This window comes from Anopheles funestus, chromosome 3RL, assembly GCF_943734845.2.
Source record: "Anopheles funestus chromosome 3RL, idAnoFuneDA-416_04, whole genome shotgun sequence".
Taxonomy (NCBI): Eukaryota; Metazoa; Arthropoda; class Insecta; order Diptera; family Culicidae; genus Anopheles; species Anopheles funestus.
In genome coordinates, this window is record NC_064599.1 from 3,316,827 (window position 1) to 3,337,034 (window position 20,208).

Below are 20,208 nucleotides of genomic sequence, written 5' to 3' on the forward strand. Positions count from 1 at the left end.
TTTGTTTTATTTTAACGCGAAATTGTTGCAATGGGTTCCTTTTCACTCAAACAATGCTTTAAATTAAAAAAAGGTAAAAAATAATGAAAAAAATTGAAAAAATCTATAAATTTGTCAATCCAGTAAGGCCCATTTTCGCACCAAGTTTTGCCTATAACTCGGTCGGTATCCAACGGATCGCCAATCTTTAACCTGTGGTCGATAGATGGCATCAATGGCTACATTTTCTTCTTGGACGGCCATGCCCTCAGATGACTGTGCCAGAAGTTATGCGACGAACCAAGTTCCTTACCCTGTTTGAGAAAATGTAAAATTTTCCTCATTTTTGCACCAAATTTTGCCTATAACTCGGTCGGTATCTAACGGATCTCTAATCTTTGCCTGTGGTCGATAGATGGCATCAATGGCTACATTTTCTTCTTGGACGACCATGCCCTCAGATGTCTGTGCCAGAAGTTATGCGAGGAACCAAGTTCCTTACCCTGTTTGAGAAAATGTAAAATGTTCCTCATTTTTGCACCAAATTTTGCCTATAACTCGGTCGGTATGTAACGGATCTCCAATCTTTGCCTGTGGTCGATAGATGGCATCAATGGCTACATTTTCTTCTTGGACGGCCATGCCCTTAGATGTCTGTGCCAGAAGTTATGCGAGGAACCAAGTTCCTTACCCTGTTTGAGAAAATGTAAAATGTTCCTCATTTTTCTGCAATTCAGCAAAATTTTTAAATGTGATATATTTTATTGCGAATTTGTTGTAATAAGTTTCTTTTCACTCAAATATTGCTTTAAATTAAAAAAAGAATAAAAAATCAGAAAAAAAATTCAAAAAAATTTTCCACTCGAAAATTTCATAAGGGGTACCCCTTGCCATTTTTTTGAGAAATTTAGCAAAATTTAAAAATTTGTTTTATTTTAATGCGAAATTGTTGCAATGGGTTCCTTTTCACTCAAACAATGCTTTAAATTAAAAAAAGGTAAAAAATAATGAAAAAATTGAAAAAATCTATAAATTTGTCAATCCAGTAAGGCCCATTTTCGCACCAAGTTTTGCCTATAACTCGGTCGGTATCCAACGAATCGCCAATCTTTAACCTGTGGTCGATAGATGGCATCAATGGCTACATTTTCTTCTTGGACGGCCATGCCCTCAGATAACTGTGCCAGAAGTTATGCTAGGAACCAAGTTCCTTACCCTGTTTGAGAAAATGTAAAATTTTCCTCATTTTTGCACCAAGTTTTGCCTATAACTCGGTCGATATCTAACGGATCTCCAATCTTTGCCTGTGGTCGATAGATGGCATCAATGGCTACATTTTCTTCTTGGACGGCCATGCCCTCAGATGACTGTGCCAGAAGTTATGCGAGGAACCAAGTTCCTTACCCTGTTTGAGAAAATGTAAAATTTTCCTCATTTTTGCACCAAATTTTGCCTATAACTCGGTCGGTATGTAACGGATCTCCAATCTTTGCCTGTGGTCGATAGATGGCATCAATGGCTACATTTTCTTCTTGGACGGCCATGCCCTTAGATGTCTGTGCCAGAAGTTATGCGAGGAACCAAGTTCCTTACCCTGTTTGAGAAAATGTAAAATGTTCCTCATTTTTCTGCAATTCAGCAAAATTTTTAAAATGTGATATATTTTATTGCGAATTTGTTGCAATAAGTTTCTTTTCACTCAAATATTGCTTTAAATTGAAAAAAGAATAAAAAATCAGAAAAAAAATTCAAAAAAATTTTCCACTCGAAAATTTCATAAGGGGTACCCCTTGCCATTTTTTTGAGAAATTTAGCAAAATTTAAAAATTTGTTTTATTTTAATGCGAAATTGTTGCAATGGGTTCCTTTTCACTCAAACAATGCTTTAAATTAAAAAAAGGTAAAAAATAATGAAAAAAATTGAAAAAATCTATAAATTTGTCAATCCAGTAAGGCCCATTTTCGCACCAAGTTTTGCCTATAACTCGGTCGGTATCCAACGGATCGCCAATCTTTAACCTGTGGTCGATAGATGGCATCAATGGCTACATTTTCTTCGTGGACGGCCATGCCCTCAGATGACTGTGCCAGAAGTTATGCGAGGAACCAAGTTCCTTACCCTGTTTGAGAAAATGTAAAATTTTCCTCATTTTTGCACCAAATTTTGCCTATAACTCGGTCGGTATGTAACGGATCTCCAATCTTTGCCTGTGGTCGATAGATGGCATCAATGGCTACATTTTCTTCTTGGACGGCCATGCCCTTAGATGTCTGTGCCAGAAGTTATGCGAGGAACCAAGTTCCTTACCCTGTTTGAGAAAATGTAAAATGTTCCTCATTTTTCTGCAATTCAGCAAAATTTTTAAATGTGATATATTTTATTGCGAATTTGTTGTAATAAGTTTCTTTTCACTCAAATATTGCTTTAAATTAAAAAAAGAATAAAAAATCAGAAAAAAAATTCAAAAAAATTTTCCACTCGAAAATTTCATAAGGGGTACCCCTTGCCATTTTTTTGAGAAATTTAGCAAAATTTAAAAATTTGTTTTATTTTAATGCGAAATTGTTGCAATGGGTTCCTTTTCACTCAAACAATGCTTTAAATTAAAAAAAGGTAAAAAATAATGAAAAAAATTGAAAAAATCTATAAATTTGTCAATCCAGTAAGGCCCATTTTCGCACCAAGTTTTGCCTATAACTCGGTCGGTATCCAACGGATCGCCAATCTTTAACCTGTGGTCGATAGATGGCATCAATGGCTACATTTTCTTCTTGGACGGCCATGCCCTCAGATGACTGTGCCAGAAGTTATGCGACGAACCAAGTTCCTTACCCTGTTTGAGAAAATGTAAAATTTTCCTCATTTTTGCACCAAATTTTGCCTATAACTCGGTCGGTATCTAACGGATCTCTAATCTTTGCCTGTGGTCGATAGATGGCATCAATGGCTACATTTTCTTCTTGGACGACCATGCCCTCAGATGTCTGTGCCAGAAGTTATGCGAGGAACCAAGTTCCTTACCCTGTTTGAGAAAATGTAAAATGTTCCTCATTTTTCTGCAATTCAGCAAAATTTTTAAATGTGATATATTTTATTGCGAAATTGTTGCAATAAGTTTCTTTTCACTCAAACAATGCTTTAAATTAAAAAAAGGTAAAAAATAATGAAAAAAATTGAAAAAATCTATAAATTTGTCAATCCAGTAAGGCCCATTTTCGCACCAAGTTTTGCCTATAACTCGGTCGGTATCCAACGGATCGCCAATCTTTAACCTGTGGTCGATAGATGGCACCAATGGCTACATTTTCTTCTTGGACAGCCATGCCCTTAGATGTCTGTGCCAGAAGTTATTCGAGGAACCAAGTTCCATACCCTGTTTGAGAAAATGTAAAATTTTCCTCATTTTTAAGCAATATAGCTATATTGCAATATATTTTAAATGTGATATATTTGAATGCGAATTTGTTGCAATAAGTTTCTTTTCACTCAAATAATGCTTTAAATTAAAAACAGAATATAAAATCAGAAAAAAATTTACAAAAAATTTTCAACTCGAAAATTTCATAAGGCTTACCCCTTACGTTTTTTTTTGGGAAATTTTGCAAAAAAAATTAAATTGATTTAATTTAATGCCAATTGATTGAAATAAGTTTGTTTTCACTCAAATAATGCTTTAAATAAAAGAAAGAATAAAAAATAATCAAAAATCGCACATTTTCGTTCAACTCACTCGCACATTTTCCTTTCTACTCACGTATTCACTCTTTTTGCCATTCGACTCACCACAGCTACATGCTTACACTCATGAAGTAAAACTCATGAGTAAAATGACCGAACCTTAACTTATACGTGTATGTTGGGTTTTTTTATGACTCCGAAATGAGTCGTTAAACGAGCTGACTCATAATAACGACTCATTCACTCTGAGTTAGCTCACTAAAAAGAGTTGTCATTCTCATCTCTAGTTCGTTACATTATATAATTATTTTATTTGTGTGTTCGGTCGGTTTCTCGTAGCGGATTTAACTTATAGGTCATTATTCGTATTGGGAGATGTAGACGAAAAATGTAGCGAGAGTTACAGGGATAGAAAAGAGATTTTGTAATAAGTCCATATGGTGTAGACCATGCTGCTGAACAACATATTACAACAAAAAGATGCAAAGCCGCTTATTATTGTAATAAAGAAAAGGAATGTTTAAGACTATATACAAAATACGAACATGCAACAATCCCGCACTTGTGTAAGAACCTTTGCTTTCAATGCCGTGGTTTGTTGTAGGACAAAATGTGATCGTGCCGATAAGACACAGACCCCGCATTATATCTTGCTGGCGTTGACGGAGTCTGATGATGCTGTCGTTGGATGGCGGCTATTCGAGAATTATCACCAAAACCAAAGCTAGATGAAGGTGTCTGCATGCCGGAAATGCCCGAATCATTCGCAAACACGGACATGCTGGTTCCACCGATTTTACCGTCCGCTTCCATAAAGGGGCCGGTGTTGCTGCGTTGTGAGTGCATCTACAGAGTCGGTTCAGAAAAGAAGGAAATAATATGATAGTTTACAGTTTGTGATCATTCTACTACAACTCACCATTGTTACATGTTGTCGTGTAAAACTGCTATCCATCACCGATGGTGGTCTGTTGGTGAGCGAAGGTGTATTAAAGCTATCAACGGGCGATGGTGATGGTATCGTTGAACTTGGCCACCTTTGATCGTATCGGCGACTGGCCGAATCGCTATCGCGATTGGACAGTGCTGACGGATGGTTCGTTAGCTGTCGGACAGCAGCATTCCTTCTGGTAGGACCCATCAATGGACTATTCCCGTACCGGGGTGACCTTTCACGCAACGTTTCCTGAAGATTCCGACGGTAGGTACGAAACTTTTCGTACCGTCGTTGCGTTTCCACTATTTTCTGTCGCAGTGCGTCTTCCACGTCCTTCATCTGCATTATTGCTGTACGCTGTGAGGTCGAGAGCAACACAAAAGGCAGATGTATTACGTAATTAAACAGTTTTTTGTTATTGGTGCAACTATACATACACAGCGCAGTATTCCTTTTATCATATTCTCCCGTTGTTTGTGCTGAAAGACCACGTTTTGATAGGCAACGCTCAGCACTTTCAGCGAACCGGGATCATAAAACATCTTTTCTTTGCGGTCCATCTGAAAGAGGTGTAAAGGTGTTAATTAGAACAATTTCCGCTCATCCTTAAATGTAGTGTTACCTTCCTACCTGATTGTTGAGTTCGGTGAAGCGTTCCAACGGTTTTTCGCACACCGGACATATCGTCCCTCGATCTGAAATAACAAACACACAGGAATCAGGCAAATATACGTAAAGTGAGTCCCCATTCTCGTGCGCTACCTACTCGTTTTGGCCATGCATTGCTTACAAAGCACATGACGGCAGGAAAGATGGTAAAACTTTCGCTCCTTTCTCGACAACAGATGAAAGCAAATGTTGCAGTGTATCCAGCGCGTTGCGGACATTTTGATAGCGTGTATGATTATTTCGGCTTCACTACTAAACAACAACAGCTTCCCAGTTTACTAGCTTCCGCACGTATTATTTCGTTTGACATATTTTCCTTCCAAAGAGCGATGAGCTACTTTTCCAAAGCATGACCTACTAGGATGAAATTGTTAGAGATTTCGCTTGTCTAAAAATATTTGTACAATATCACGGAAAAACATGAAAAAGAAAACACTTTGTGTATGGAACTGTGTATTTTATAGTGTCATTTGACAATTTTCCGAAATGAATACGAGTGCCTCCTTCTAATTAGTTGTCTGTGTAAATGGAATTTATTTTACTACACTATAAACGTTTTTATCATTTTGCAGGATAAATAAACGGTTGAAATGTTGTTTAACGTTTCTCGACTGTCCAACGATCGTTTCGTATTGTAACGCTGTGCACCAGGTCCCTTTTCATTTCACTGACAGTAACGTGCGTTACACGGAGGATAGAAAATACAGCTAGTGCGCATTATTTTCAAACAAATCACAGCTGACTGGTGTGAAGTAATTCAATCTATTTTTTAAAAAAGCAAACAGTGATAATCGCTTAGAACTTTTCGTCTGTGTTAAAAAAGGAATCAAGTAATGCCGATCTACAATTAAAATAGTATAAAGGTTTTTATTGCGGTGTATAGAGTGCATATTACGCTAGGTACATTATTGTTAACATCCCTCAAACCCGTGGCGTCCTCCATCGCATCTTGAATGTCAAAACGTTTGTTTACAAGCGCTGCAACACAGCGATTCGCATTTCATTTTATCAAAGTTTTAAGATGGCCATTTACTCGCTTACGTTCTGAGTTTCTTGAGTAAACACTGTGAACATTTCGATAACAATTTAGCGCTTATCTTCTCGACAGGGGTGATCTCGACGCAAATCGGTTTAAGCGCTCAGGATGGTGCAATCGGATTATCTATGCCGCGTTTGCATGGGTAAAGGTGTGTGGAACATTTTTAGTATCAACGCAATCAACGATGAATTATGCACCGCAGCATCCATCAACTACATCCGTGACAAATTACAGTACGTCACGGAGCTACAAGTAAATTGATTCCCTTCAATCTTGAATGTAAACTCGTTCAACGCCATTAACAAGTTGCCTTTTGCCTTCTAGCTGCACGAAGACGATGGTTTACCATTGAGGATCTGTGAACTGTGTATCATACAGCTGAACGTAGCATACCGTTTTAAACAACTCGCTATTGAATCGGACTGTAAACTGCGGCAAAGCCTTGAGGCGAGAGCGCGCACACCAGCGTTAACCAATGATGAGCATCTTCCGGAGGTTCAAGCAGAACCCGAAATAGTAATGATCAAAGATGAAACACTGGATGAAATTACCATAGAGCCTACAACAATCACCGAAGAACGATTTGCTTCCCCCTCGCTGCCTAATAATGCAATCGTGCCGAACGAATTTCCAGCCGAAGGGATGGTTTACTTACACAAAGATGTTATCGATCCCGCTGAAGATGAAATCTACCTAAAGGATATTGTGAAAAAGGAAGTGATTACGATGCCATGGCCAATAACTAACGAAGAAACAACCGATACCTCCGCTTTACCATCCATTCCACCGGAGCAATGCGAACAGTGGCAAAAACCAGCGAAATCTTCTCACAAGCGTAAACGATCCAAAACATCACTGGATGAATTAGAAAATGAGTTACAAAATGATAAAAAAGAAGTACAAAAGGAAACAACATCGCAGCAGACATATTCACACAACGGCACAAGCAGCAGTGCTGAATCAGCAAAGAACAGGACGAAACCGACAAAAGCTGAGTTGCGCAAAAAGCGATTGAAGAAAGTTTTGGATAGTTTGCGCATCGATATGGTGTACAACCCGATGGAGCGGTACAGTTTGAAGGAGCTCGAAACAGCTCCGAATGCTGAAACTCCAAGCCCAAAGATGATTATGAAGCGCCGTAATTCCGTTTGTGTTTCATCCTTTAAACCATGGATATAGGATGCTTATGGTATTGTAGCGTAACTTGACCATGCCAACGCGTAGAATGAATTTTGTAAATGAATATTGTTGTCGTGACGAATTTTCCAAACGCTATACTATTAGTTGGAAAAAGTTTAATTGATTATTAATTAGTTTTTATTGATTGAAACAGAACCAGTATTGAGATACGCCGGTCCTATTCCAGATTGTAATTAGCATAATTATCGGTATAAAGTAGCTCTCTGATGAAAAAGACAAATTAGGTACAGAATGCTATTGAAAATCTGTTGAAATTTCGTAGTACTCGTGTTATAACAGAAATAAATCGAAACAAATCAACAGAAATAATTTACCAAAAACTGAAAATATGCTTGAACTATTGTTTTTTTTTATTGGGAAACATTTAGGCACTTCAAATGCATCAACCATCGGAATGCCGGATAGGGCAGGCTTGTTGAAGTGTGTACGACACACTATCTGGCCCTTCCAGTACCCCGGCTGGCATGGACTTTGCCACCGTGCACCGTATGGCGGTGCGTTGATAAGCGCTACCTTGTAACCGATCGAGCCTCATGATGATGACACGCACTGTGCCATTACCGCTTGCAAACGGTTGTCCATCAGCAAGATTTGATACCGGCGAAAAGATAGGCGCTTGATATCGTGATGTGGCAGATGAAGAAAACTGGTTCGCGGGAAGAAAATTGCGCATTACATCGTTCCTGGATGCGATTTGTATTTACTTACATAACGATTAGAACGATACCTCACGTGCCGGCGACGTTAAATCGTGAGGTTTTGTGACCCTTTTATTTATTGCTTTTGAGTGTCGCGGGGAAACAAAAAGGATAAGAGGAGCAAACCGGGAGGAATCACGAACTTAATGACACGTGCTAGCTGCCTACTTAGATCCAACTGGTTTTTGCATTTGATGGGCATTGCCAACCATTTGTGTTTATTCTCCAGTATGCAAAGAGATGCATTTTTGTCTGTTGCATTTTACATACCCACGTACCGTCGGTATGTTGCTTTTTTGTGGGTGTGTTTGTGGGGTGAGTTGAAGGGAGGGAAAAAAAGAACAATATGACGCATCGAGTGAGTGAGTTGTTGTTGTTGCGTGTTGATTAGAATATCGCTGTGATATCACACAAACACACACACACACCCATCGTACGCTCACCTGTTGCTTCGCTCGCTCTCTCTGTGTCTATGTCCGAGCAACAGCCGGGGAATCACACGGAGGAAACAACAGTGACCGCCTGTCAGTCAGTGCCCGCGATATCTTGGACAGAGAATTGAGAAAGGGCGGTTAGAGAAAAATAAAATATTGGAAGCACCAATCACACCCCAGAACATTACACCCGTTGCAGGGTTGAAACATGACTTCCTTTGTTTCCATGCGATTGTTGCTGTGGTAACGCACATTAGGAATCGTTCCTTCAACCGGGTAGGTTGCTTGTCCGTACAATCCGTACTTCCGTACCGAACATCCAAAATGTGTCCGATAATGTTGCGAACCGCACCACAAACGGATGCTGGCCCAGTTGTAAACCGGTGGTGGTGGTGCTTTTGTCTCACTGCACTCACACGCACACACACCGCCGCACCATATGGTGGAGCAACATGGTGTTTTTCGTTTTTTTTATTACACAGCTCACTGTGTGCGATCCCAGTGTGAACCTCTCTCCAGTGTGAACAGTTTACTAATGTGAGCCTCGCGAAGCGGATGCGTGGTTGCTATTGCGTTTCTTCGAACAAAACGGCGGACAAGACCGGAGACAGTGTGTTGTTGTCGCCCTTTTTGGCGAGCTTTTAACAAAACAGAAGAATAAAAAGGTTAGAGCACGAGGGCATCAAGTGTGCGCGGCTTTATATATTGTTTTTTTTTTTATGTTGGCAAACATTGTGTGCTGTACGATGTCCGATTGCCGGTCCGATTTGTGGTCGAAGTGTTGTATGTACGTTTGTTTGATTGGTGTGTTCCGGAGATATAACCCTCTCGGGGTTGTACACCCCGATAAGGGTTGTTGTACCACCCCCACCCCCTTCCCGTCAAAGTGACAGTTTGATGTGTTTAACCGAATTCTGTTGCAAATGCAGTTGCAGTATATGAGCAAACAGTGCCGCTTGAAACCCCGTACAGTTGGAACACGGGGAAAGAAGTTCCTGTGTTTTAGTGCCAGTCTGCCCTTGAAGTGAAATAATGTACCAGCAGAGTGTATCAGTTGCGATGCAGTTTCGTTGTTTTATTTGCATTTGCTGCAAACAAGGACCACACCTGTTTGCAGCCCGTGTAGAGAGTTGTTTATCAGCTAATAAAAGCACGCAAAAAGGCAAAGAAACAATGTAAAGCGTTCAATTCCACAACTAAAGTGTGTTTTTTTTTTGTTATTCTCTGTGTATTTCTCTTTAGTGGTTCGTTCTAATCCTAGGCTTCTGATAAGCGCGAGACCCCATCTTGAAACAGTGATTTGTACGAGTGCATCAATACGTGTGCATGTGCGTGTGATTAGTTGTTGAAGTTCGTGCGCTGTTCGTGCGAAATCTTTTGTTTATTTGTTCCCTCTTCCCGTGCGTGGAGCGGATTAAACAAGCGCGGAACCGAAAATGTCGACGCTGCTGAATTTGGACAGCTATCGGCATGAGATGTATGGTAAGTATATGTTGGTAGTAGTAATCATAGTAACCATAGCGCTTGGTTTTATTTTCTTTTTTTGCTTCTGGCTCTGTGACTGTCGGTGTGTGCGTGTGTGTGACGATCGAACGTGATAGGGGTTGAAAAGAGAAACATCAAAAGTTTGTTCCGGTAATGACCTTGTTGAAGATGTCGTACCATTCTTCTGGTGTGTTTTTTTTTGTTGTGTGTCCAGCGTTCCGGGGAGGTATGAATCACAACACCAATAGAAGGAATGCCGTGTTAGCCGCACTGTGAACACCACGATCAACCACGGATCAGTGTGTTGCTTTGTTTCCATTTTTATTATCACCCCCCAACCCTCAATCACCCCCTCTTCGCCTCCTCATCCCACTCCGTACTGAAGGCGGTGGGGTGGTTAGATTGTCATTATGTATGCGAAACTCGCAACCAATGCAGGCGCGCGGTTTCGCGGTTTCGTGCTTTCGTGTGTAAGCATGTATGCAATTGCCGCCGGGTGGGGAATAAACCGGTACGCGCGATCACTGCTGGGAAAGCCCCAACTCAAAGTAGTGGTAGACGCAACACCGACACACACAACGTTAAACACGTTTCCGAACGTCACGGGAAGAAGGGATGGATGGGGAATTCCCAATCTCTTAAACTCCCGCATTTTGTCCAGCCTCCGCGATCGTGGCACGGCTTAGCAATTTGCTACGATTGACGAGTGAGTGATGCATCTTCAAACGATCGTCGACACAGTGGGTTTTTTCGTGTAGCTTTGGTCAAAACTTTGTAGTTGTAAGTGACAAGCTACTATTTTGAAGAGCATTTGACACTAACAAAAAGAAAATAATACCAACTAACTTAAGCAAAAGATAAAAGAGAACAGATCGTGAAATTACGGAGTTGAATCACACTTTTGGATAATTAATTACATCAACAAGCTCTTAAATGCGGCTAATTCCTTGAAGAACTGATTAATCAGTAAGCTATTAGAGAGAGAGTCAAGCAGTGATGATTAGTCAGAACAAGATCACCAACGAGTATAGAGATGAAAGGGACCCAAGAGACATAAAGTCTCTCCAATTCTGCAAACAACTACAAAAACCAAGGAGTATGAAGTCGTTTAGAAGGATCGTTTTTAAGAGAAATACTTTCGGATAATAGAAATTGATATTTTTGCTTTCCGGCTTTGCTTTTGATACTTACTGAAGAAACGAGTAGAAGACGAAATCTCCTTAGGCGAAGTCGGAAGAAATTTCTTTACTGAAAACCTAGGACAAATTGGATAAAGTTTAGAATCCTCAGATCTCTGCGAGTCTCTGCTCAAATCTGGAATTCGAGAGAGGAATCAGTCGAAGATACCTAGATAGAGTTTTGGTTTAGTATTTCAAGAAGCTGTAGGAGGTGTACAATAATCCCAATACTGTTCAGCTGATCAGATTCGCTAAGTTCCGGTGGAATGACCATGTCATCGAAAATTGAAACCCATTAAAGTCTTTTTTAATCCCTCCACATCGACAAAGGAGGTCGTAATACCACCAGAGAGGGATGGAATCATATTGGGCAAGAGTAGTAAAGTAGCAAAGCTTCCTTTTCATATTGGGTCCCATATGACTTGGTCGCTGATATTTTACTAGTCTCGCTCTTAAAAAGATCAAAAGAAAATACTCCTTATTCTTGATAACCGTTCTCTGAAGAACGAAGTAATTCGAATGCTTCCGACGAAGAGATAAATGAATCCTCTTGAACTATTCCAGGAATGTGCTTTATTCGTCCAAGTCTCAATGATGTTGAGCGTGTGTAGATTGTCTATCATTTGCACCTGAACAACGACAACATACACCAAAGCAGCTTTCCACTCAATTGTCCACTTTTCCAGCAACTCATTCCATAGTGGAACCGGTACGCATGTACTCTTGAGATCTTATTTGTGAGCACGCTTATCGTAACGCTCGAGAGACTATTTGCAGAATGGGACAATTTTTGGTGACGATCGGGATGTGAAGGCTAGAAGAGAATGTCGTCATCGTTGCCCGGTGTCCAACCGGTTATTCATTTGTTTTTTGCCTTCCAAGCCTCCGGTGGAAGAGCCCGGTGGACACCTTCACGACAATACGAAGAATGCGATGCTGTTGTGTGTCGTGTGCCGATTGTCATACGGAGCGGTTGTAGTAATCTACACCATTTGTTTACGTGGTTTACTGTAGGAGTGTCATTAATCAACGAAGTAGTGACTTTTTAGGCGCGAAAGGTAATAACAAAGTTTTGATTCATGTTGGAAATATTCAACTCAATTAATGTGATAAACTATGTTCAGTTTAATGCGTATGCTTAGTGTGAAAAAGTAGTAGCAAAACCATTGCTAATAATTTTACAGTTTGTTTACCTTTTTGTTGAACTTCTCCAAAGCACGTGCGCATTCTCTGGCTTGGTAATGGCGGCGGAAAATACGCGCCACACGCTTGAGTCATGCGCGTTCGTTGGAGGCGCGTAAAGTGAATGATCAGGAGCAGAACTTAATTTCAATTCATTCTCACTGTTCTTGTCTTGTTTGTTTGTGGAAAGTAATTAATTTTATTGTAGCAGTGAGATGTTTGTTGAAGTATTATCAATATTATTTTTATTTATTTAAACAAACTTTCTTTCAACATACAGCACATGTTTGTGACTAATATATTATTCAATTTTGTTTATTTTGCTAGAAACCAAAACATTCCATTTAATTTGCATAAATAAAATCGATGGGCTCGATTAACTGGCGAGTCTGAAGTTTTAATTTACGTCACTGAACATGTTTTGTGGAAGAAAGTATCGAGAATGACGCGAATTGATAACTATCGATGTACTCTTTAGTAACTCGGTAGGACACGGGCATCATCTACGTCAAACCGAAACCAATTGGGGGAAAAATCCACCCACCTCCTTGTTGAGTGGTGATGATCACCTAAAGACTTCAGGAATGATTTTGAAAGTCCAAAATAGGTCGGATGTCGATTGAAAACAAATGATGTAAATAAATCCAAATGGTGCTGAGAAGTTCGCTAATTTTGTTATTATTTGAACGATTATACGCCCGGGTCAAGGTCACTAGAGGCTATCGCATTTCGGTGAGCTACTCAAATCGTTTTACTGATTACTGGCAATAAAAAAATGCTTTCGAAAGACCTTTCGTGGAGCGATTTGGATTTGAGGGTTCTGTCCCAACACCACGTGCCTGTTGGTGTGATGCACACTGGAAACCCACAAAGCCTGAGCACACGACGTCATTCCCCCATTTCGATCACGAGCGGTTGTGAGCGGTTTTGTATTGTTTCTGTCGTAGTCTTTCACGGCCATTCCAAAAAACAAGATCCAATGTGTTTAAAACGCTTTAAAGCCATTCTATACCGGCATGGGTATGAATGTAACCGGTTCTGCTTCCGATGTTGGAAGGATCTTTGGTGAATGACGTTAATTTTGTGTACGGATTCTTTTGGTTTTCAAAGTTCACGAAAAAGAAGATGGGAACTAACGTTTGTGTGTGATATTGGACCGGTTAATCAAATTATTCTTCCACCAAAAATTATTCCGTTTCTTTGACGTCATACGAGGAATGCAAGGATCTTATGTTGTTCGTTCTGTGTTGGCATGTTTTCTCCCAATTTGCCAATGAAACTCATCTATCAAATGACATACTTCCATTTAGATTGGTTCGCTTTCTCGCTTGTCATCCATCCAGTTGCGTGAAGTACCTTACAAGTTACCTGGGAAAAAGCTGTGACTCATCGTCATCCCTATTCACCCTACTAAATATAGAATGTCCTCTTGAAGGCTATTTCTATGTCACGGCGCAAGGCTATTTTGGCCGCGGCACTATTTATGGAATCCCGGTTACGTCAAAAAATCAGCCAACAAAACGCGCCTGCTGTGGATAAAAAAGGCTGACCGGCAAAGATCTATGACGTCGAGCGTAATCCCAGGCTCTTGCGGTGTACACCCGGTATCGATGACGTTGATCGACTTGCCGCTCGGCAAGGGGTGCGCTTAATAAAAAAAAAAAACGCACAGCAGCGGAGGCACGTATCAAACAAGAAGCAATTCTTATCGTCGAATTTATTGACTGAAATACTTGTTCACACCTCGCACTGATATCGATTGGCATGAATGAATGGATGGAAGCAAGATCCGGCTAGACGGAAAGGTTTCAATGGCAGAAACCCTTTGGGGAGGGGAGGGGGGGGGGAACAAATTGAGCCAAGAAAAAGGGATGGATGGGTCCCGTATCAGTGAGCTATCAGGTCACAAATCGATAGCGTTCTTATCTGCTTCCTTTTCTGTTGACTTAAGCCTCTTTTCGCCGGACAGTTAGCAGTTAGTATTGGGTCAAATCGGGAACCTATCTCTATCTCTGTCTTTCGGATTCGCTTCCATGTACATCTTACATGCCCCCACCACCGAGTACTCCCCTTTCTCGCTAGCTTCGTCTTTCAACGGAGCAACAAACTTGATCGCGTGCCCGCGCGAGAGCTACGAGTGACTTGTCCGGTACCGGCGATCATTCAGTTGCGTGCCGGCGCCGATACGGTTAGGATGCAGCAGCAGCAGCAGCAGTAACACGACTGTCAACCGGAGAGTTCGTAATATGTCGCTAGATCACTGTTCTAACGCGTTGGATGTACTGTTACTTCAACTCCAACAGCCGGACGTCCCATATCCATTGCAAACAGGTAGTGCTATACGTACAAGCCCTCTTCTCTCATAATGGTGGAGGGGGTCCGTCCGTCCTATCATATGGCAAGCATCGGAACGGAGAAGGGAGTTGTTGTGTTGCAAGGGTATTTTGCGGGTTTTCCAAGACAAGACCCACTGCCAAGAGGAGTGGGAGCAAAGAGGTCTCAGTTGTTGTCGCTGTCATCGGCGTGGTTGTCTAGTCTCTTGTCTTCAAGAGAGCCGGATTGTGATTCATTGGTTTTCGTACCGTTTGATGTGTTTCCAATTTTTCGCGTATATTTCCAGAGCAACAGCAGCTGCTGGGCGCTTCAGCCAACCAGTATACCATCCTGTCGATGGACACACCAACGCCGGCAGCAGGAACAGTGGTCAGTGTTGGAGATTCGCACCATTATACGCTTGGTTCGGGCCGATCTTATGCCAGTGCGCTTTCGCCTTCGTCATCGTCTGCATCGCCATCATCACCGTCGTCGGTTGCATCGCCCAATAGCCGTGCCAGCAACATGTCCCCGCAGTCTAGTGCGAGTGAGCATAGTGCATCGTATACGCTGCAAAACCTCAACATTTCCAACAGCACTGGCTCGATGAATTATCCTGGCATGGGTTATCAACAGCAGCATCATCAGCCCCAACATCAGCATCAGCAGCAACACCAGCAGCAGCAGCAGCAGCATCAAATTCAACAGCAACATTATTATGCTCCCCAGCTGCTGAATCTTGATCAGGAACATCTACCAGCAAACATTACCTACACGACCTCATCCAAAGGTAAGGCGGATATAGTGTTTCTTTGAAGTGTTTTGAACGATCGGTGATCTACGAATGGTTTGTTACGTTTGTTACAGCTTTCGGAGCACCGGATGCGGAATACAGTGAACCGCATCTAGTGATATTGGAGCAGCCGGTGGATAAGTTTCGCTTCCGCTACCAATCGGAGATGCACGGGACGCACGGTTCCCTCATGGGTAGTCGCACGGAGAAGGCGAAAAAAACGTTCCCGACGGTTGAGCTGCGTGGTTATACGGGGGAGGCAAAAGTGCGTTGCTCACTGTACCAGGTAGATCCGCAAAGACGTGCGCCCCATTCGCACCATCTCGTGATTAAGTCCGGTGAGTTGGATCTGATTGATCCACACGAGCTAGACATTGGTGGACCGTCGGGAGAATCCAATGATGGGAGTGGTAATGGTGGCAGCTATGTCGCCACCTTCCAAGGAATGGGCATTATTCATACGGCGAAGAAATTTATTGTCGAAGAGTTGTACAAGAAGCTGCGCAAGCATCGACTCTGCGAGTTGAACCGTGAACCGACCGAGCGCGAAGAACAGCAGATGCAGAAGGATGCAACCTCAATGGCGCGCACGATGAATCTAAACCAGGTGTGCCTCTGTTTCCAGGCGTATCGTGTTGAACCCGGTACTGGGCAATGGGTACCCATTTGTGAGCCAGTTTACTCCAATCCTATCAACAATATGAGTAAGTTTAGGAAGGCTGTGGAGTGGTTTGGATGCGAAAAGATCTGATTGAGTTTAACCTGGTGGATGTTGTTTTGTTCTTGTGTTTTCTTCAGAAAGTGCTCTTACAGGAGAATTGAAGATTTGCCGTCTAAGCACTTCTGTAAGTGGCGTAGATGGAGGCGAAGAAGTGTTTATGTTTGTTGAGAAAGTTTGCAAAAGTAAGTGAAATTTCTTAAGCTTTTCCATGCGCTTAAGTTCTAAACGATTTATTCCACCTCTCGTGTAGATAATATAAAGATTCGCTTTTACGAGCTGGACGAATACGATCGGGAGGTATGGCAGGAGATGGCCATTTTTTCCGAAGCGGACGTACACCATCAGTATGCAATTGCTTTCAAAACGCCGCCATACCGCAACAAGGACATAACGGAACCGGTCGAGGTGCACATGCAGCTCTATCGGCCGCGCGATCAATGCCAGAGCGAACCGGTACTATTTAAGTATAAACCACGACCCGGCATGATGGTGCCCGGTAGCAGTGGTACCGGATCTCGTAAGCGACTTCGCATTAGCTCTGGGAACATTTCCTCCGAAATTCCTACCGTTATCCCGAATGATCCGAATGGATCGGTTGGTTTGGCTGGAGGCGGTGGTGCTGGTGCTGGAGGTGGAGGAGGTACCTGTGGACCCGTAAGTGTAGGTTCTGGTTCAACTACCCGTTTACCACCCTTACATCAACCCTTCCCTATGTTGGCCAACCATGACGGTACCATACCAGAAGGTCACGAACCATCCTCGACAACAGCGATCAGCACGACGAACACGGGCCATCCGACTACACATCATCAGGACATAATGAGTGGGATCGGCTCAACAACCACCATCAGCAAGGAGCTGTCCAAGGCAAGCATCATACAAGAGATACTGAACATTCCAACAACGATTGCGTCGGACGTAGCATTTGATTCAAGCGACTTCCCATGTAACTCCGAAGGTAAGCACAGCTCGATGAGAAATTCGCACCGTTCGGACATCTCTAAAGTTGGTTGTTCTTTACTGCTCCAGAATTCAACAAGCTTATCCAAGAGATTGGCAACCAGCAGGATTTGGTAAAGCTGGAGACAGACTCGGAAACGGTCGGTGAAACGGAGAACGTTCTGAGCCGGGCAATTGCTGATCTGGTCGCATCTGGAGACGATGCCCGGCAGGGTGAGATGCTGCGTAAGCTGTTGGCGTTGATTAAACTGTTTGCTGGCGACGCTAACCGGTCTCGGCAGCTGCTTGCTTCCCACTGGACCGCCGCTAATCAGCAGCAGCTCAAGTAAGTTGTGCATCCATCTCACATTCCGTATCCTTGCCATCGCGAACGTCACCGAGGGCGTCCCTTTGCCGGTCGGTAGTTAAATCCGCGGCCTAATCGGGACATTTCCTTTCTCTCTATATCTCTCTCTCCCCTCCACATTCTCTCTCACTGTCTATTTGTGTGTATGTGTGTGGTGTGGTTTAGGTTCGAACCTCAGCCGTGGAGTAGCCATTATGAGGAGCATGGATGGTGACTAAACAGTTACTAAGCTATGTCACCTGTTACCGTTCACAATATGCAGATTTTATTATTGTAAATAAATTATTTGTTTTTAAATGGTTTTTAGTGTGTACATATGTGTGTGTCCCTAACTGTTGAAGAGTACGAAGCTTAATTGCAATTCTAAATGAGAAAATTGATTAATAGTCTTGAGTACGATAGTATGTCCGTATTGGCTTTATTGGAATCTTATTGGAACCCGTGCATAATGAAGCATATCTTTGGGTATTTTCAATTTATTCAGACTTCCCAATATGTTTGGGTTTTCCGATTAGCTGCCTTCGCGTAGTATGCCCTCGTATGTTTCGACAAGACAGTTGAGGTGTGTTGGACTGGAATTTCTAGATTCCCAGAATTTCTGGTAATGATTATCAGTACCGCGTTAGGAAAGTTGTCCGAGCCTCCGGAACTGGATCGCATGAAGTGTTTCGCTTTGAAGTTAATGATATGCTGTATAATTACTGACGATGAGATTTATGCCTTCCGTTAGACATGTCTTAGAATTCAATTCCTCCGGCTACTTCCGCGTTTGCATCCCCTCCTCCCCTCCACCGAAGCAAGTTACAACATCGTGCAATTGTTAGAATTCCTGTTCAATCCCTTGATGTAAATAGACAAGTAGCATCAATTAAACATTGATTTGTTCTCTGTATATTGTCTTACAGCTCTTTGCACGCGGCCATACGGCGCAATGATACGACGGTGGCGTGTAAGTTAATCGAACTGTTGGATGAGTTTCGGTTAACGGACGAACTATTAGATCTGCCGAACGATCGCAATGAAACGGCGCTGCATCTCGCGGTTTCTAGCAACAACGAACCGATCGTGGAAGCGTTGCTGAAAGCAGGCGCCAAACTTAACTTTTGTGATTATCGGGGAAATACGGCGCTACACCGAGCAGTGGTTGAAAACGTACCGGGTATGGTACGGTTGCTGTTGCGCCACGGACAAAAAGGAGGATCTCGGCTGGATTGTACAAATGACGACGGTCTTACCGCTTTGCAGGCGGCCGTATATGCTCGAAATCTGAAAATTACCCGTATTTTGATCGATGCCGGTGCTTCGGTTCGTGAGAAGGACCTCAAACATGGCAATAACATTTTACACATCGCAGTGGACAATGTACGTAATGATGGAAGGAAGGGGGTTTTTTTATCCTCTTACATACCTAAAATATGATTTATTTTACTCTCTATTCGGTAGGACGCGCTCGATATCGTAAACTACATACTGGACAATGTAGATCACGAGCTGGGCTGCGAGCAGAACAATGCCGGCTATACCCCGTTACAGCTGGCGGATGCTAAAAGCCACACCGGACAAGGAAACAACAAGCTGATCGTGCGTGAGTTGCTGTGCCACTATCCGGATGGTTTGCAAAAGGATGCAAAGGATGCATCCCGAAATCGTACAGAAGATGATCCCCAAGATCCGAACGAAGATGTTGATGAAGACGAAGAAGAGGAGGAAGATGAAGACGAAGAAAGGGAAGAGGAGGAAGAAATTGATCCGAAAGAGGCGACGATTATCAAGAAGGAAGGAAACGCGAATGTGCTTGAATCGATCAACCTTAGCTGCGATCGGGTAAACATTGCACGCCTGCTAGAGGAGCACGAACCGGAAGCGGAACCGCAGCGTAAAGCGACTAAACGATCTGATGTCGTCGCGGATCAAAAGGAATCATCCGGCACGGGCACACTGTTCGATGATCAGTGCATGGACGAGCTGTGTAAACATTTGAACGAGGACGACAGTTGGCGTGCGTTGGGTTCGTTGCTTGATTTCCATGCGTTTTTCACCGTTTGGGAGCAGGTGCCATGTCCAGCCCGGATGTTGCTGGGTTATTACGAGGTAAGATCCCACCTTGCGTGGTATTGTAGACACGGCATGAAGGAATTAAAACAATATTCAATTTTTGTTGCAGATGGAACAACTTAATATGGATCGGCTGATCGATATGCTTCGAGTGTTGGAGCTGCGTGAATGCATTCGTAGCATCGACGAAATGATCTGCCGACGGATGAAGTAGTGACGTAGTAGAGATGTGATTTCGTTGGACGCGTGCCAGCAATGTACAGGTTTTTTGTACCGAGGTGCCAATGGCCTGCAAAAGAATCCGCCCCAATTACCCATATGTGTGTTTGTACCAGGTCAATCTGTAACGATTGTTCTAGCCATAAGTAATTGATAAGCACAATATTTTATACCGTTTCCGTACCTTTTTGCTACATTCTATACAAAAGCACACGTTATATTATATCGTTAGATAGTTTGTAATCAAGAAATAAGGCTTTTGTTGTTCTTTTCGACTTCCATCCGTGAGGTAGTGATATCACGCATTTGCCCTGTGGCTCC

General features: G+C 42.5%; 4 protein-coding genes and 1 long non-coding RNA gene across 8 annotated transcripts in view; 3 read left to right on the forward strand and 2 right to left on the reverse strand.

Moving 5' to 3' along the window:
• Positions 1 to 970: 970 nt before the first annotated feature.
• LOC125771051 (ficolin-2-like) overlaps positions 971 to 20,208 on the reverse strand; it is a 49,501-nt gene continuing 30,263 nt past the window's right edge. For both annotated transcript variants that reach the window (XM_049441242.1, XM_049441241.1), the window contains one exon: positions 971 to 1,094. The gene's annotated coding sequence lies outside the window, so the exon portion shown is untranslated. The remainder of the gene's footprint in view (positions 1,095 to 20,208) is intronic.
• Positions 3,812 to 5,955, reverse strand: LOC125771055 (RING finger protein narya-like). Of its 2 annotated transcripts, none has more exons than XM_049441247.1 (5): positions 5,362 to 5,955; positions 5,226 to 5,290; positions 5,033 to 5,155; positions 4,578 to 4,952; positions 3,812 to 4,504 (listed from the first exon to the last, which is right to left on the reverse strand). In XM_049441247.1, the coding sequence occupies exons 1-5, from the start codon at positions 5,480 to 5,482 to the stop codon at positions 4,241 to 4,243; spliced, it is 948 nt and encodes a 315-aa protein (XP_049297204.1). In that variant the 5' UTR covers positions 5,483 to 5,955; the 3' UTR covers positions 3,812 to 4,240. The 2 variants fall into 2 exon arrangements, with proteins under 2 accessions (XP_049297204.1, XP_049297206.1); XM_049441249.1 differs by having other exon boundaries at positions 5,358 to 5,955.
• On the forward strand, positions 6,054 to 7,830 carry LOC125771054 (uncharacterized). 2 transcript variants are annotated; one of them, XM_049441246.1, is made up of 3 exons: positions 6,054 to 6,164; positions 6,373 to 6,555; positions 6,628 to 7,830. In XM_049441246.1, exons 2-3 carry the CDS (start codon positions 6,409 to 6,411, stop codon positions 7,480 to 7,482), a joined length of 1,002 nt encoding a protein of 333 aa, XP_049297203.1. In that variant the 5' UTR covers positions 6,054 to 6,164; positions 6,373 to 6,408; the 3' UTR covers positions 7,483 to 7,830. The 2 variants fall into 2 exon arrangements, with proteins under 2 accessions (XP_049297203.1, XP_049297202.1); XM_049441245.1 differs by having other exon boundaries at positions 6,134 to 6,555.
• LOC125771059 (nuclear factor NF-kappa-B p110 subunit) lies at positions 9,030 to 20,141 on the forward strand. The gene is made up of 10 exons (XM_049441254.1): positions 9,030 to 9,300; positions 9,878 to 10,117; positions 15,101 to 15,583; positions 15,661 to 16,290; positions 16,385 to 16,489; positions 16,558 to 17,265; positions 17,337 to 17,592; positions 18,519 to 18,975; positions 19,057 to 19,704; positions 19,778 to 20,141. The coding sequence occupies exons 2-10, from the start codon at positions 10,072 to 10,074 to the stop codon at positions 19,880 to 19,882; spliced, it is 3,438 nt and encodes a 1,145-aa protein (XP_049297211.1). The 5' UTR covers positions 9,030 to 9,300; positions 9,878 to 10,071; the 3' UTR covers positions 19,883 to 20,141.
• On the forward strand, positions 10,129 to 13,141 carry LOC125771060 (uncharacterized). The gene is made up of 2 exons (XR_007419268.1): positions 10,129 to 10,270; positions 12,808 to 13,141. It is a non-coding gene; the product is annotated as an uncharacterized LOC125771060 (long non-coding RNA).

Excerpts from the sequence above, each read along its gene's own strand:
- LOC125771055 (XM_049441247.1), bottom strand. The coding sequence starts at position 5,482 with ATGTCCGCAACGCGCTGGATACACTGCAACATTTGCTTTCATCTGTTG. Across the intron at positions 5,156-5,225 it reads TCACCGAACTCAACAATCAG|ATGGACCGCAAAGAAAAGAT; the intron begins GTAGGAAGGTAA and ends CACCTCTTTCAG. Across the intron at positions 4,505-4,577 it reads CACGACAACATGTAACAATG|ATGCACTCACAACGCAGCAA; the intron begins GTGAGTTGTAGT and ends CCGACTCTGTAG.
- LOC125771054 (XM_049441246.1), top strand. The coding sequence starts at position 6,409 with ATGGTGCAATCGGATTATCTATGCCGCGTTTGCATGGGTAAAGGTGTG. Across the intron at positions 6,556-6,627 it reads AGTACGTCACGGAGCTACAA|CTGCACGAAGACGATGGTTT; the intron begins GTAAATTGATTC and ends TTTGCCTTCTAG.
- LOC125771059 (XM_049441254.1), top strand. The coding sequence starts at position 10,072 with ATGTCGACGCTGCTGAATTTGGACAGCTATCGGCATGAGATGTATG. Across the intron at positions 15,584-15,660 it reads CTACACGACCTCATCCAAAG|CTTTCGGAGCACCGGATGCG; the intron begins GTAAGGCGGATA and ends CGTTTGTTACAG. Across the intron at positions 18,976-19,056 it reads TACACATCGCAGTGGACAAT|GACGCGCTCGATATCGTAAA; the intron begins GTACGTAATGAT and ends TCTATTCGGTAG.